This window comes from Mchenga conophoros, linkage group LG22, assembly GCF_057382185.1.
Source record: "Mchenga conophoros isolate Kocher_MC1m ecotype Shallow Benthic linkage group LG22, M_conophoros_male_GT1.1, whole genome shotgun sequence".
NCBI classification, from domain to species: domain Eukaryota; kingdom Metazoa; phylum Chordata; class Actinopteri; order Cichliformes; family Cichlidae; genus Mchenga; species Mchenga conophoros.
Window position 1 is genome coordinate 21,377,114 of NC_140546.1, and position 16,816 is coordinate 21,393,929.

Here is a 16,816-nt window from a genome sequence, read left to right on the forward strand (position 1 = left end):
TGTTGAATATGGAGCTGTCAGGCAGGAGGAAAAGAAGATCACAGAGGAGATTCATGGATGTATATAAGGATGGCTTTGGCTATCGCAATTTTATTTATGTAGCACATTTCTTTGAAAACAGCAACTACAACAAAGCAAAGAAAATCAACATCTATTACGTGTCAGCCTGGATCAAAAAAAGTTTTGATTCTGTTTTTGAAAGTATGCAGAGATGTAGCTTGTTTCAGAGGTGGGGTGAGATGGAGGCAAATGGTCTGCTGTGGTGATCCCTAAAGGGAGCACCTGGAAGAAAAACACTAGTGGTGGCAGAGATGAAGCAGTTGGAGACCTGGACAAAGATCTCTGGTGGAAATGGATTGGAGGTGGGTCACACAAATGAGACTGAACAAGAGCCAGGACAGAGGCTGATTGGTTCACAGAAAGTTACCCAAAAAATGATTGGGCCAGTGTGATGATGACAGAGTTACGTTTGACAGTGATGTAAGGAATAGAGTAGCAGCTTGAACACCCAGGAATTCAGGCAGATGAGTGGATACAGTGTGAATCTTCCTTACTGAGCTTATTTTAGTTTGTCTATTTTAGCATGCGTGGTTTCAAAGGTCAAATCAATGGATCCCACAGTGTAGTTCAATTCATAAAAATGCATCATTTTACCTGTTGTTTTACACTTGCTGAGGGAAAAAAATCTGTCGAAATTGGAGGCAGCAGCTGGCAGCTGACATCAGGTTCAGTGTAATGAAGTAAAATTCAGATTGTGTGGGCTCATAAAACTGGGTCTATTTTAAGACACAGCCTTTTCTAGTGCTTCCTCGCTTATATCGTCAAAGGAGCCCAATAAATTAGATATGTCAAAGAAGATGTAGGTTATTGGAAATAATTTCTTTTAAACCTTTCAAAAATTAAAAGATGATCAAAGTATATATGAAAAAATAGTTTTCTCTAAATGAGAAAATATTTTTATGTTTGGGTTACAGCGTATCAGCTGCTGGGTTGCTGAAATTCTCTCTTATGGAGACAATAAGAAAGAGAGAGCGCGCGTAAGGCGCTGCTCACAAATGTCAGCCTGACACACGTTCTGACAATAAAATCACAGGTAGTTAAGCTTCCTTTAAAGATCATCGGCACATAAACTTTTCCCAGCTTCATTCTACTTATGCTTGACGGTCATCATCATCATCACCACTGGCTTCTAACTGTAGTCATCAGTATTCATAAGAGAGCTGGTCTAAATGTATTGGGGGCTGTGAATGATTGGCTGTTATAAGGGAAGAACGCTGTGTCAACAGCGATTACGCTCACTCACAAAGGGTGAGACGCGACACTCCACCTCTCCCTCGCTCTAGCTGTCTTCATGAATATGTAGAAGCACATGGCAATGCTGGAGAACACCAGGAGATGACAGTTAAGGTGCGGTTTTCTGACAGGTTGACAGCCATGGCCTGATTTTAGCATGATAAGTTAAATGCTGTTATGTATAGATTAACAGCACTGAAAGAAAGACAAAATATTTTATACTTTACAGTGTTTTTGTTTTGTTTTTTTACTTGTGGAATATTTGCGAATTTTCAGGCTTTAAATACCATTAAATTATTTTTTCATTGAAACATTTTCTTGCCCTATGATAGGACGGTACACAAGGAGTATTTGCCTGCTTTTCACCTCACAAGATCCAATTATTCCCGTTTGAATTAATTCTTCTCAGGTTTAAACTATTAGATATACATTTTCTTTTTCTTCCAGTCCCGTTTAAGAAAGAAGACGGCTCATGTGGTGCTACTTAATGCAGCGGGAGTGTTTTTCTCCCTGTTGTAAAGAGATAGCCTTAGATTACTGGCACTCACAAACAGTAATGTTTTGGTGGCTGTGTGTTTGGTGGTAGAGCACTTAAGCCTCAGTCCTCAGGGCCAGTGGTTTGAATCCTGGCATCTTCAGCTGGTGACTCAGTGCACTTGTTCTGTTGTGATATCACCCAGTCCCCACTTCTGAAATGAATCTGGTCCAAGTGTTAGCGTCCACTTTCAAAGTTTGAGCAAAGCAGGTTTGTTTTTTGCATCTCTGTCCAAAACATAGTCTGACTTGTGTAATTTGTCTAGCATGCAGATAGTTGAGCGAGAAATTTTTGACTAGTTTTTTTAGCCATTTTCACCTGCTCCTTTTGAACTAATCTGTAACGCTAGTCTGCACATCATGCAAAAGCGGTCTCTTCATACTGAATGTCAACACACTTGGTTTAACTTCTTAGTGTCAATGAAGCATATGCAGTGAGCATGGACATCTGAGCTGACATGATCCTTCACAGACTAACTTAGCTAGGTGTGTGTTGACATACAATACACACCTAGCATTAGCTGATTTATTAGCATTTGTTGCTATTTTTTGCACGGTTGGAAAGCCCAATGTTAGGACTGAAGGCCAATGCCTTATTTGAAATCCTAGTCATGTTCAACTTACACTGACAAAATATGAAAGTCCAGGTGACAGCCTGCAATTTTCTTTATTGTCTACACATGTTTTCATGCAGATGGAGAAAAGTCGATACTGAAGAACCACCTAGAGCAGAAACCACAGGCGCAGTGGGGCTCCATGGATCCTTCCAGAATAAACAGAGGTCCTCTCGAGGATATCAACTCACCAGAACAGTGAGCTCTCCCATTTCCTTAGCCCCTCTACTCCCGTGTCTCTCCCCTTTTTTCCCTCTGTCTTGTCAGCTTTCTCATCAGACGACATGTCACATGTAGCACAACCACCAGCAGCTCTCAGGCAGTTGCTCTGGCAACAGAGCCTTATGAAAGCATGGACTGGCCCTCTACTTTTCTCTCCCACGCAACGCACATACCATCAACCACCAACATGCATATCACGTCACAGAGTGCAAGTGTATTCTCCAAGTATGCTGAACGTCCTGCAGCTTACTTACAGCCGGACACACAAAAACACACATGTCCATTTTGCATGCATATACACGCAGGTAATTGATTTGTTTTCTCAACTTTTAAAGGAAGATGAACTCTCAAAACATTCAAATGCAGATCTGCATTCACTTATTATTCATAAGGCAGCAAAGCTGAGGGATGTCAACTTCATCAATGGGGAGGGGGGGGGGGGGACACTTCATGCATCATTGAGAAGTTTCCCTCCCTCCCACACACGTTTAACCAGAACCAGGAGAAGAATGCAGGATGTAGAGGGATGGATGGATGAAGAAAGCGGAGACAAGAGGCAAGGAGGATACAATGCAGAGGAGAGGGCAGTTACACAGAGAAGATGTTTAAAGAGAAAAAATATGTTTAGATAGATAAGAAAGGCAGAGATAAGAAGGAGGGGAGAAAGAAGAAGGTAGAGACTCGCAGAGGCTTATGTAACCACTGATTTACAGCCCGCATTGGAAGCAGCTCTGAAAATAGACAGGGAGGAGAACAGAAGTAAAGGAACACTTGGAGCTGTTCCCATGCCACATGAATGTTTGATCACATGGAGGGAAGAGAGATGAAGGGAGAGAAAGAGAAGAGAAAGAAGAGACAAATATAAATAAGTTACAAAAGAGTTATGAATAGAGAGAGATCGAGCTGTATAAATATTTTGTGACATGAAAAATGCAGGGGTGTGTTATTGTGAAGTGTAGCACCCGTGTCCTATATGATATTCCAAAAAATATCCCGAAATTCCTTCATAAGCTGTTGTGTTTTCATCACATAAAGTAGAACGGGTCAGAATAACTGAAAAGGCCTGAGGACCATTAATATTTAAGTTTTCCTAATTAAGACATTTTACTACGTTTAATGCAGAACAAGCTTGAATCTTATTAGCCCCTCTTAATTTTTTACACAACCAAATGCTTATGTAACTTTCTTGAAAATGGCTGGCAGTGGCAATGGCTCTGGCGAGGTAGGGTGCAAACTGTCACACCAGGCGGAAGCATGAAATGTTCTTTTACGTCAGACGATCCCAGAAGCGACGGTGGAAAGAGGAACGGTGGATTAGGGGCTTAGTAAGAAGAAGAAGCTAGAGAGGAGGATGCTAAAGAATACACAGAAAACAATTAAAGAAATTGCTGAAGGCTTGTGGGAAGCTGTGCAATGCCAGATGCCAGTCTTTTATGATCCATCTTTTCTGTTCGCCATGTTCAGTTTCTCACTGTAACTTGATATGTGTGAAAGTGTGTAGCGAACATTTTAATAGTAAATCGAGCAAGACCACTGCATATGCCACTTCCAGACTGTGACAAAATTGTTGTATTGACAGCAACATCCAGCTCATATGGCCATATTGCTAAAACACAGCATTTTATTGAAGCCTTTCCAGGATCAGATCTGCCTGAAAGAGCTCCATTGCTAAAATTAATGAAAAATAAGATGCTTACTGCTTAGTGAGGAATTCAATTCCGTCACTAGCTTTATGGCTAATGTGTTAATTAATTTGTGGGGGAAAAAACTGCTGCGGTTGGTGCTGATAACCTGAGATGAACTGAATTTAGCTCTGCATATCCCATATGATGCTCAGATAAATCATGCAAGAGGAATCACTAAAAGCAGATGAAGTGCACTGTCCGGGGCACAGCTGCGAACGCACATTTGAACTTACAAAGACACTAATTTGCAAATGACAAATACTGACTCGGAACTCTGGCAGAGGGTCAGCAAGAGTAAAAATGGGGTAAATTCATTATTAGAAGCAAAATGATCCAGCCCTGGTTAGATTTATACAACAAAGCGATCCAACGTGATAGACAGACACATTGGTTCTCATTTATTAATATCTGTTCTTATCCCGTGCAGAAAACGGCTTACGCAAAATTACCATCAGATTTATGAAACGTATGTTCTCACCACTGTGGGTATGTCAGTAAATCAGAATCATTCTGAACCAACAGACTTGTGCAATCTGCATACAGCCTGATTATCGTCTCCATACTGCTACGCCCTGATATTTCTATATACGGAAATACATTTACCTTCAGGAAAAGACAAGAAATTGGTGACGTTGCGAGACGTTGCGAGAGAGAACCCTGCACTTCTGAGGCAAGAAAGAAACAGAAAGTCTGACTAAAGAAACTGAAACAGCTGTGTACAAAGAAAAGGCACAGCTCTACAAAGAGTTTCCATGAGATTCCAAATAGCATTTCCCCAGAGACACTCACTGTGACTCATGTGGGAGAAAAGCACATGCCTTTTTTCATGTCAAAGTTGACATGAAAAAAGGCAAACAGATTACAAGAAAAAGAAGAAAGCAGGTGGAGGACAAGGAGCGTGTGATCTGTCAGCCCGAAATAACAATTTCAAGTCAGTGAAAAAAAAAAATCCACATTCTTCAGCATCCATGGGATATGCAAAGAAATTATATTGTAAGTAATGACAAGAAAAGAAAGAGCAGACTGCTGACTATAACATAATACTTCAGTAAATGTGCTGTAATCACTGACATTGTTCCTTTCCTTCTCTATCTGCAGCATACAGCGTCGACTGTCTTTGCAGCTGCCCATCCTCCATCATGCCTACTTACCTTCCATAGGAGGGGTAGATGCTAGCTGCACCAGCCCTAATGGCAGCCCTGGTTCGAGCCCAAGGCACAGACACATGCCCCCCTCCTACCGGGTAATGGTCTCTGGCCTGTGAGCTTCATTCACTCCCCCACCTGGCTCTTTGCAGAGGAGACATATGTGATTCTTTTTTTCTACAATAGACTGATATCATCAGCGTAAGTGCGTATTTTGTCTCGGATCAAGGAGGACAGGGAGAGAAGGGAGGGGGGGAGGGGGGTTCACTCTTCATACCTCTTCACCTTGGTCTTCTTGTAAACTGATATCCTCAGTCAGGATGGGGTATGAGGAGACAGAGTGAGCACTGGATGACCCTTAAAAACTCCTTTAATTAACATCCCCTTGTCCATTTGCCCCCCCGCCTGCCTAGGCATATACACATATGCACAGTCAAACACAGATAGGCTATATACAAATACACACACATGCACAAATATAGCGACACCCCAATAGCTGTGGTGGACCAACCCTAATGATGTGTAGCCTTATCTGCTTCAGAGGGGATTGTCTGTTTCTGTTCCTAATCTGTTGTATGTATGTGCTCGCAGCAACACGTAAGTTTGTCATCTAACTTGAGTATTTCACTGCTTCAGTGACTGGATAATGGTTTGGAGATGAGGAATCTGCAAAATCCAACAAAAGGAAATCATCAAATTTACTGCTTTACCCTTTCCCAATCTTGTCCAGATATGTAAATATCATCATTTTTAACATTGATGTACTGTAAGCTTTGTATATGCTGTGAATGGACAATTAAGTTGGTTCTAAGCGTGAGGCTTATAACAGAGGCAGGTAGGCATGACAATTTCAGATGAAAAGCGTATAAAACATGGCATCCTACAAATTAGACATATGTATGAGAGATATAGATTTTTGTGTAACTGTTAATCAATTAGCTTGTGGGCAGCAAAGTAAGATACATCAAAGTCTGAGTCACCAAATATCAAAATGCACCAGTGCCCATTTATTTGAAATTTAAACAACTTGGTTCTTTTTTTATTTTTATTTTGTTTTTTCCACTTTGCTTATCTGTACCGCTGTTTTTTGTTTTCATCAGAGATTTCACATCAGACTTTGCATAAGCCTTCATATTTTACAGTCTGCTCAATATGTCTTCAGAAAGCATGTTATACAGAATATCAGTGCTATGCCTTTTTAAAAAGTCTCAAAGGCTGCATATGTTAGAAAATAGAACGCCATGAGAGTGTTCCACAGATGTCGTTTATGTGTGTTAATATGCCAAGAAGTGCACACGCAAAGACACGCTCATATGAGAGCGCCTCATGAGATCGGGTGCTTTTCAGACACTGCTTTAGTGACGGGCCTGGTCTTATTGATCCCCACAGATTGGTCTCCATAGACTGTTAAGATGTCCGTCCGATCTAGCCCTTACAGCTAACCGGCACAGTTAAGGGCGATGGGGGAGTCAATGGCACAAAAAAAGGCACAAGACTCTGAAATGAATAAAAAGCTGCTTTGTCAGAAGAGATCAAACTCGAGAAGTGATGGTGGAAAGGATGTAGGTTTTCCGGTTCCACAGCTAGTCTGGATTAAGCGGGCTGACCTGAATTTCCATGAGTGGTAGTAAAGACAGTAAACACAAGGGAGTCTCAAGTAATAAGCCCCTACCGACTGTAGCTTACAGTTCCAAGACGGTGATGCCGCCACTGCTGGACACAGTGATACAGCACAGACACAGGGCTTTCTTCACAGATAATATCGAGTGTCATGAAAACCCACTTCACACTTAGCAACAGTGAACATACCTCGGTTGCTATGGAAATGTAATGTTCAGTGCCGCTGAACCGCATTGAGCACAACGGTCATCGACAGTTTTTTGTAAAACTTTCCTCATGCAGGAGAAAAGCAAGTAATGACTCCGGACAAACAAAGGACTTTTTTATCGAGCGTGAGAAGGTTTGTCCTCAGCATATTGTTTCACCATTGGTGTCTTGGTTTTTAGTTTTTAAGGCGTTTGTTGAGCGCTGTGCCTGTTGTCTTATATTGTAGCCTGCAGGACCCACAGTACATACACAGTGTGGTAAATGCGCTGACCCACAACATTGGCCGCACATCTGTAAAGTGTACAACGTGTCATAGATTAATTTCAATTCCATGCCTCGGTGAACGGGACAGTTTGGGAGTACTTGGCAAATACTCCACCTCAGCTGGAGTGGATCTCTCCTGCGACCGAGTTGGAGCAAGAGACAACCAAGCAGGGACCCGCCTGCTATGGGGACATATCACGGTGACTCCCCCCCTATGAGAGCTCCTCCCCTTCCAGCTCCTGCTTAGTACAGGAGCAGGGAAAACCCTGAGCACAGATGCCCAAGGAGTCACAGCTTCTCCTGCACCTTTGCCAACCAGAGAATCACGATCACTTGACAAGTGAGTGAGAGACATTGTCAGAGGGTTGGTTCTTCCTTCAGGAGATAAAACAAACCAACCGCACATTTTATATATTACATTAAATGTGATTGTGTACAATTTGCTGATACCCTGATGATGGTGTCCATGTATGGAATATTTGGTATTTGGCTTTCTCAAGACGGCATGAAATAAAATGTATAATTCACAGAGTTACCTCTGTTTTTGCAACTGTTGTGACAAATCCACTCTGTAGTTTCATCCTCTCACCTGCGATTTGGTTTTACGTGTATTTGCTCATGGATTTAGGTTCTCTTAACCTGTTTAATCAGCTCACACACGTCAATGCCAAGATTCTCAGTGGGTAAACTCAACATCATCATATCGAATATGCTACTGGTTTAGCAACAATTCACCGAGGGCAATAAAGTGAAAGTAGTAGCAAACGATCAATCTTAATAAACCACTCCTGGCATTTACCAATTTATCAAATTACTTTTTTTTCCTTTTAGTCCATTCAAAAATACCAAATGCAGATCATCAGTTGTTGTTCGATATATTTTGTAAGGTGCCCTGATTTTTATTCTTTTATGAACCATTTCAATTCTTTTGAACATGAATGAAAAATTGTTCAGCAGATGCAATCGTGGAAGGTCAAGGGCTCATAAATTCCTGTAATGAATAACATCATGCTGATGATTTGTATTTGCCACAGGTCTTTTAAGTTTGAAGATCAAAGTGACATGTACGTATATATATTATATCGTTGTATGTGTCATCATCAGGGTTTCTGGAGAACACAAAACATACATGTCCAAAAATATAGTAATATGACAAATATATTAAGTGGAACAACACAGAGGTCCATACTGTTACTGTTTTGTCGGTTTGATATGTGGTATCACATGGCATTAAGTTCAATTAAGAGTTTAAAATGATAAACAAAACCTATGTTAAATGCAACATGTTTAAGAGGGGCAATAAATTGTTTTCTTATTACAGAAAGAATAGAGAACTATATATATGTATATGTAAAGATCTTTACGTACATTTTCATTTTTACATAGGAAAATGTTTCACAAAATGCCACAAGGATACTTGGAAGTCATTTTTTTTAATTTACAGTATCTGTAACTATGTTATGTACAGATGAGGTCTAGATATGAAGAAGTTGTATAAAATAAGTATCACACTTGGAACACCTGAACATTTTTGGAGCCATTAGTTGTTATGGGGGGGGACTTTGGAGAAAAAAAAACATTCTTCTTTTGTTGTCTGAATGTTATGGACAGCCTTTACTTTTCACATCATCATTAAATAAAGTGAGACCGAAAATCATGTATTGGTTGTTTTTATTTTCGTGCATGTCTTGGATGTGGTACAATTACAGTTTTATGGTACAATTTTGATTTAAAGATCAGTGGTGAAATCAGTTTATGCTTTTAGAAATGCTAGAGATCCAAAATACAGGTTGGGCCATTTATATGGCTACACCGTAATAACATGGGAATGGTTGGTGATATTAAAGTCCTGTTTGTGGCACATTAGTATATGCGAGGGGGCAAACTCCTCAAGATGGGTGGTGACCATGGTGGCCATTTAGAAGTCGGCCATCTTGGATACAACTTTTGTTTTTTCAGTAGGAAGAGGGCCATGTGACACATCATACTTATTGGTAATGTCACAAGAAAAACAATGGTGTGCTTGGTTTCAACGTAACTTTATTCTTTCATGAGTTATTTACAAGTTTCTGACCACTTATAAAATGTGTTCAATGTGCTGCCCATTGTGTTGGATTGTCAATGCAACCCTCTTCTCCCACTCTTCACACACTGATAGCAACACCAGAGAAAACTACAGAGTCCGACATTGTTTTGGCAAATTTACACACCGATTCAATATTTATTTTATTGACGTAACTGGGTGTCATTACTGCCGACGTGAATTATAATTTTACAGAATTTACGTTTACCCTTAGCCAGCAGTTTTAAATTTCCCTCAGTGTCGCCTGCTCTGGCCCCTGGAAAACAATTGGCTATGGTTGCCGGTGTCTCTAGCTTCACATGTCTGAGAATAGAATTGTCAATTACCAGAGTTTGATCCCCGGCGGGTGTGTCGCCGAGTGGGGAAAAACGGTTAGACACATGAACAGGTTGGTGGTGTACCTGCAGCTTCTGTTTAAGACTATGCTTCCTCCTTACCGTCACCCAGCCGTTCTCTTTCCCCTGCTGCTCGGGGTCTGCCGGGGCCTACGCTACCTTCGGCTGCACCGCCTATAGGGGCCTGGCTAGCTACAGGTGTATCAAGGGTGTGAAGCCGAGTCTCCAATTCAGTAATCCTGGCCTCCAGAGCTGCAAAGAGGCTACATTTATTACAAGTATCATTACTGCTAAAGGAGGCCAAGGAGTAACTAGATATCTGACACAATGAGCAGGAAAGTGCAGGAGGAACAGGTGAAGAGACCATGCTGCTAGCGAGTCGGCTACAAGCTAAGCTAGTGAAACAGTAAAGACACAGTGAGTGAATACTTTGGCAATAAATTAAGGAGTGAGTACACAGAGAGTGTGCTTTGGATGAAGCACATGAAGATTATACTATGAAAAAAGAAGGTATCTAAATGTGTTTAATTAAATTGCTATGCAGATAAGCTACTCAAACACACCACTGTGTGTTGGAACAGGAACAGGGAGTGATACCCTACCGCAGAGAGAGCGAACACCAAGTGACAGCCAGTGTGTAGCCACCACAAAACACAGGATCTTCCTAAGTAGATCCTTGAGTAGCCACCTGGCCAGGAAACAATAGGTGCAAACACTAGTTGGCGACCTGTTGACCATGTACCCCGCCTCTCAACCCATGGAAGTTGGGATAGGCTCCAGACCCCTCCACACGACCGGGAATTGGACAAGCAGAAGAAGATGGATGGTTTCTTTAGTTCACTCATGGCCAAGAGTGTTATTGCCAGCGGAGCTGTGATTCAGAGTAATTTCTACCTATAGACAGCAAAAGTCAAATGTTGGGTAATGAATGTGCCTTTGAAGCTAATGCTATAATTACTAATAGCTATTAACCTTATGAACAGAGCTTGTTCTCCAGAATTAAATATATATTGTTATGTACATCAGGCTGTGTGAACGGTGACCCATGCTGTCGTGCATTTAAAAAATGACATTTTCAGTCAGTATTGTGCGATTTAGTAATATGTACTTACAATTTCTTAGCTAATAGCTAAGCTAAGCAATTATGTTGCTCATAGCGTTACACTTATCAAAAATCGCTCTGATGTTCATTACATACAGAAAACAAAACCTTACTGCCTTTGCTGCACATGGTTTGGACTAGATACAAACAGAATAACTTTAATTGCGAAGAAATAAGAAATTGCTGGTATTTCTTCCATCTCCTCCAGTGAATAGTCAGTAAAATGTAAGAACTGCATGTTCATAATAAATAACTAATAAAATCTCCCCTTTACTAAGGGTGTTCAATTCGTCACAGTAGGAAAGGCATGGGGGTGAACAATTAGTTGCAATACTGTGTCAGTGAAACACTTAGCATACACAGAATTAGCAAAAAAGGCCAATACCACTGTTGTGAAGACAACTGCAGAAACCTCAGCACTGCAGATACAGCAAACATTCAATTTGATTCCAAAGCACAAGAAAGTGTGGATGTGATACACTGGCCAGTCAACATCAAGGCTCTTATTGGCATGCAAAGGGCCCACAGTGAAATCTGCTGTCCTCAAACATGAAAGCAAAGTGCAAAGAATAAATGTACAAAGAAAAGTCTTGTACACTGAGTTTGATAAATAATTGAACCCAGTGGCACACAGGATGAAGGAGAGTGTGTTACAGTGTGTTTGTTTTTGCATTTGCATTTATGACTCATTTAAATAAGCTTGTTTATCATTTGCAAATATTGAGCCTGAACATGGTTGCAGCATTGTGCTCCACACAGAGAACCAATAGAGCAGCCGGTTGCGACTGTGGCTGACTGCATACCATGAACTGACTGTTCTACACCGAGTGCAGCCTTCATTAAGTCTAAATTAAGTCATTAAGTCTAAATGTGAAAAAGTCTTGCCTTCGCTCTGCGGTCCCTCTCACTCCAAACCATCTTGACTTGTTTTAAGTCAGGTGACTGTGGAGGACAGGCCATCTGGCCCAGCACTCCATCACTCTGCTTCTTGGTTACATAGCCCTTACACAGCCTGGAGGTGTGTTTGGGGTCATTGTCCTGTTGAAAAATACCACAGCATCCTGCCACTGCAGGAGCCATGTTGGTTCACTGTGCTTTCAATTTTGAATAAATGCCCAACAGTGTCTCCAGCAAAGCACCCCCACACAATCACACCTCCATGGTGGGAACCATGCATGCAGAGATCATCCGTTCACCTGTTCCACATCACACAAAGACACAGTGGGTGGAATCAAAGATCTCAAATTTGGATTCATCAGACCAATGCACAGATTTCCACTGGTCTAATGTACATTTCTTGTGTTTTTTGGTCCAAACAAATCTCTTCTGCTTGTCGTTTTTCCTTAGTCGTGGTTTCTTAGCAGCTATTAGACCATAAAGGCCTGATTCGTGCAGTCTCCTCTGAGCAGTTGATGTAGAGATGTGTCTGCTACTGGAACTCTGTGTGGCATTTATCTGGGCTGGAAGTGAAAACCATCTTAGGGAACTACATCATGAAGCTCACTTAGAGAAGGCCCAGGGTTTGCAGTGCTGTTAACAAAGGGTGGCTACTTTCAAGAATATAAAATATAAGAAATATTTAGAGTTATTTTTTATTTGCGACATGATTCCATATATCTTTATTCATATATTTGATGTCTTAATTATGTATCTACAATGTAGAACGTAGTAAAAATAAAGAAAAAACAATAAATGAGAAGCTGCGTCCAAACCTTTGACTGGTAGTGTATGTAGACATAATTTAGGTTTAATTCACCCAAGGCTTCACTTTTCCCCTCTGAAAAGGGTACTGTGCAAAAGTCTTTGGCCAGTGCTCATATTTTGATATTTGTTGCTTCCAAGCAGAAAGAATTTTTTTAGATTTTTTAAAGTGGTTTTCCAAAATCTTTTGAAGTTTTTCTTTGGACACCAGTTGCTTTTTCACTGATTTTCAGCCCAGCCATTGCAGTTGATATTTTCAGAGGGATGAAGGATTGAACTGGTGTGTCTAACAGAATTTAGACATTTTTAATTTGTTTTTTAACTTGTTTCTTTAGGGACTTTGTTACTAGTGGAATGTCACAGAAACACAAAATTTGTTCTAATTTCTTCAGCTGAATCTATTAAAAATACCAGCAATAACATAGTCCGACAAGTATAAAATAGTATGTTGGCACCAACAAGGTGATTCACAAAGAGGTATTATATAAAACCTTGGCATATCTCAGCATGATGTGGAGTGTGTCATGAGAGCTCCATCTGGCCCTGTAGTTAATGTATTGTTAACTGAAGCCTCATCAGAAAATGGTGTCAGTGGCTGTCAAGATGCTTTCTCAGTTAAGTGAAACAAGGCTGAGGTATGCCAAATTACAGAAGAACTGGACCGAAAATCAGTGGTAACGGGTCTTATGGAGTAATGAAATCTGAAACTAAAATATATAGAGGAGGTCAGGAAAGACATGCAGCAGCAAGTGTCTACAGCCACCTGTAAAACACGGTGGAGGCTCTATCATTGATTGGGGTTTATTTCAGCCAGTGATGTTGGGGATCTTGTCAAAAATGATGAAATTATGAACACAAAAAGTACCATCTGAATTTGTTCCACCCTACAACATCATCTGAAGGCATCTGATTGACAAGTGCTTCATTTTTCAGCATGACAACGATCCATAACACACTGCCAATCCAGTAGAGGCATATCTGGATAGAAAAACGCACAATAAAACACCATCAGTCAACGATTGGCCCATCCAGAGCCCAGACCTTAACATTATTGAAGCAGTGGGGAAGAGAAAAAAAAGACAGCCAACAAATAAAGATGAGTTTTGACCTTCAAGACTAGTTAAAAGAATTACAAGAAAAGTTGCATAAGAGTGTTTGGGCTGTGTTGAAGAGCAGAGGTGGTCTTATTAAATATTGACTTAGAGGCACTTTAGAATTGTACAAACTCTTTTTTTTTTTTTGCTTTACATGAAATATTTACATGTATGTTTGGACTTTTCAATAAATCACTGAAATTTAAGGAAATGGCTCACAACTTTTGCGTAGTATTGTCCAATGGACAAATGCTGGTTAAAAACTCTGTTTCTGATGCTGTTGAACTGTTAGCCACTAATTTACAAAAAATAACCTGTGGATTGTGTGAGTACTCTACTTTATAGAAAATCCCAGATTAACATGGAAAATGATTTGAGTAGATCCAGAAATCTAAAATTCTAATTTAAACATCATGAATGCTTAAAGACCATTTTAGTTTTTAGTATTGATCATGTAAAGATCAATACCGCTCTAGGAAAAAGCTATGGAGTGCTAAGTATTTAACTTCATAGATTCTAGCATGTGAACCTTTTTAGTTCTTGGAGAAAGTCTAGCAGTGTGCCTTGACCCTTACTAGGTAGTGTCCAGATAAAGAAGTGGTCCTGTTCTTCTAAATGTTGCATGAAAGCAAAAGCTGCATGTGTGCAAAAATAAATTGTAACTCTTCCTTTAATTCTCAGATGAGATAGATTTTCAAAGGCCTTTACAAGAAAACTGATAACTTTGCAATAACTATAATTGTTTTTCAGGGAACGTAGCAGGACATCAAGTGATCAACTGATGAATTGATGAATCAAGCTTTTAAATACAGCAGATGTCTGTTCTGCTGCTTACTGATTCAGAGATATCCACGCATTTCACAGAAAGGCTTTGGCAGGAAGACATGCTCCAGTGTGTGTAAATGCTTCATGACCTTCTCTCTTGTCTCAGCGGGATCGTGCTGTGCAAATGGAAGACAGATTGATTAAGTTGACCTAAGTGTCAGTGGAAGGGAAGCGTCTATGTATCCTCCTTCGTGTGATGGCTCCATTGCAGAAATTAAGCCTGGCTGCAGAATAAAATGGAAAGTATGCAAGCCAGTACTCTATCCAATTTATCGAACTCGTGCACACACATTAATATCATTGATCTAAAGATTGTAATAGAGAGGGACAGATACAGAAGAAATCATGTGGTTATAGCGACCGTGACGTCACCCACGAGTTTACAAAGTGAGCGTCATGGTGTATTTATAGATGACTTAAAACCAGCAACTAAACCCAATAGGAATTTGTTATTGAGGTCAATAATCAAGAAAAGAGTGAGTAAATTTCTTCTATGAAGTCTATTTTTCAGTCAGAGGTGTCGCCCTCTGCTGGTCAGACAATGCAGGATTAAGGCAGTTCACTTTTGAGACTCAAAGCCTACATCTGCCAAAGTGATAAGGACATTGGGACATATTGTCCTGATCATAATCACTTTAATGACCCCCTGACATTTCATCTGGTTCTACCACGAGGTGACATTTATAGCCTAGAGTGAAATTTCTAAACAACTCTTCTGTCTAGCATTGTCTGTTCAAATGTTCAGTCTGTCTGGCACTTTGGTTTAGGACATTCCCATCAGCTTTAATCTAATTAGCAGATGTTAACATGCTGTGATAGTGGAGGCAGGCTAAACTATATCAGAATCAGAATGTTGCCATTAGCCCCGAGTTACCAAGGTACAGCGGAAGTACTTGACTCTTAACTATTGAAGTTTCATCTCATTTTATGTACAGCTGAGAGCTCTGCTAATTAATTTACTTATATTAAGCGGTGAGTAAAAATCAAAGGGTAGTTATTTTTTACTTTTTTTTTCTCCAAAGTCCCCAAATCTGTTCAATTCAATGTTATATTTTACATAGTACCTATTTACAACAACAATCTCCTCAAGCAGCTTTATGTTGTAAAGCAAAGACCCTACAATAATAGGGAGAAAACTCCAACAATCGGATGACCCCTTATTAAGCAAGCACTTGGCGACAGCGGGAAGGAAAAACTCCCTTTTTACAGGAAGAAACCTCAATGCTCAGATGTGCAAATGCAAGAAATTCCTAACTAAGATTGACCGAAAATAAAAGCTTTAAACCTTATCTTAAAAGAGGGTGTCTGTCTACAGTTCAAACAAGGAGCTGGTTCTATTGAGGATGAGACTGAAAACTGAAGACTCTGCATCACATTCTACTTTTAAACACCCCGGAGTATTTTAATTTGATTCTAGATTTAAAAGGGAACCAATGAGGAGATGCTAATATGGGAAAAATATGTTCTCTCTTTTGGTCCCTGTCAGTAATCTTGCTGCAGCATTTTGGATCAACTGAAGACTTTTCCGGGAACTTTTAGGACAACCTGATCCATGCATTTATTACCTAGAAGTAATAAATGCATGGACTAAGTTTTCAGCATTATTCTGAGATGGGATGTTTAGAGATATTGTGCAAATGCAAGAAAGAAATCCTAAATATTTGTTTAATATGCACATTGAAGGACATATCCTGGTCAAAAATGATTCCTCACAGTGTTACTGGAGGTCAAAGTAATGCCATCCAGAGCAACTATCAGGTTATGTATCTAAGGTTTTTAGAACTAACTACAATAACCACAGTTTTATCTGAATTTAGAAGCAGGAACTTAGAGGAGAGAGCGACCAATTCTTTCGCAAACATCGTAAAAAAATCTGTAGAAACACCTGCATGCCTGGGTGTTTGATTTTATACAGTTGTGGTCGTGGAAGTGATTGAAAACCTGAATTTGATTACTTGGATGGATGAATTAATACTTTTCGCAATATAGCGTAGAACAGGTCCTAGCACAGAACCCTGTGGAACTCCATAATTAGCACAATTGTGAGAACAGGGCTATTTTACATCCTATTAGACGTAATAGACTAAACATT

At 40.1% G+C, this 16,816-nt stretch overlaps 1 protein-coding gene and 1 pseudogene across 1 annotated transcript in view; one reads left to right on the forward strand and one right to left on the reverse strand.

Annotated features, from left to right (window-relative positions):
• The window catches only part of gabbr2 (gamma-aminobutyric acid (GABA) B receptor, 2), a 199,707-nt gene extending 190,469 nt beyond the window's left edge, over positions 1-9,238 (forward strand). The window contains exons 18-19 of the mRNA XM_085262608.1: positions 2,522-2,639; positions 5,447-9,238. Of these exons, the coding sequence (XP_085118734.1) occupies positions 2,522-2,639; positions 5,447-5,612 (284 nt within the window). The 3' untranslated portion in view covers positions 5,613-9,238. The remainder of the gene's footprint in view (positions 1-2,521; positions 2,640-5,446) is intronic.
• A 490-nt stretch (positions 9,239-9,728) lies between these two features.
• On the reverse strand, positions 9,729-10,369 carry LOC146549411 (uncharacterized; annotated as a pseudogene).
• Between the last annotated feature and the right edge of the window lie 6,447 nt (positions 10,370-16,816).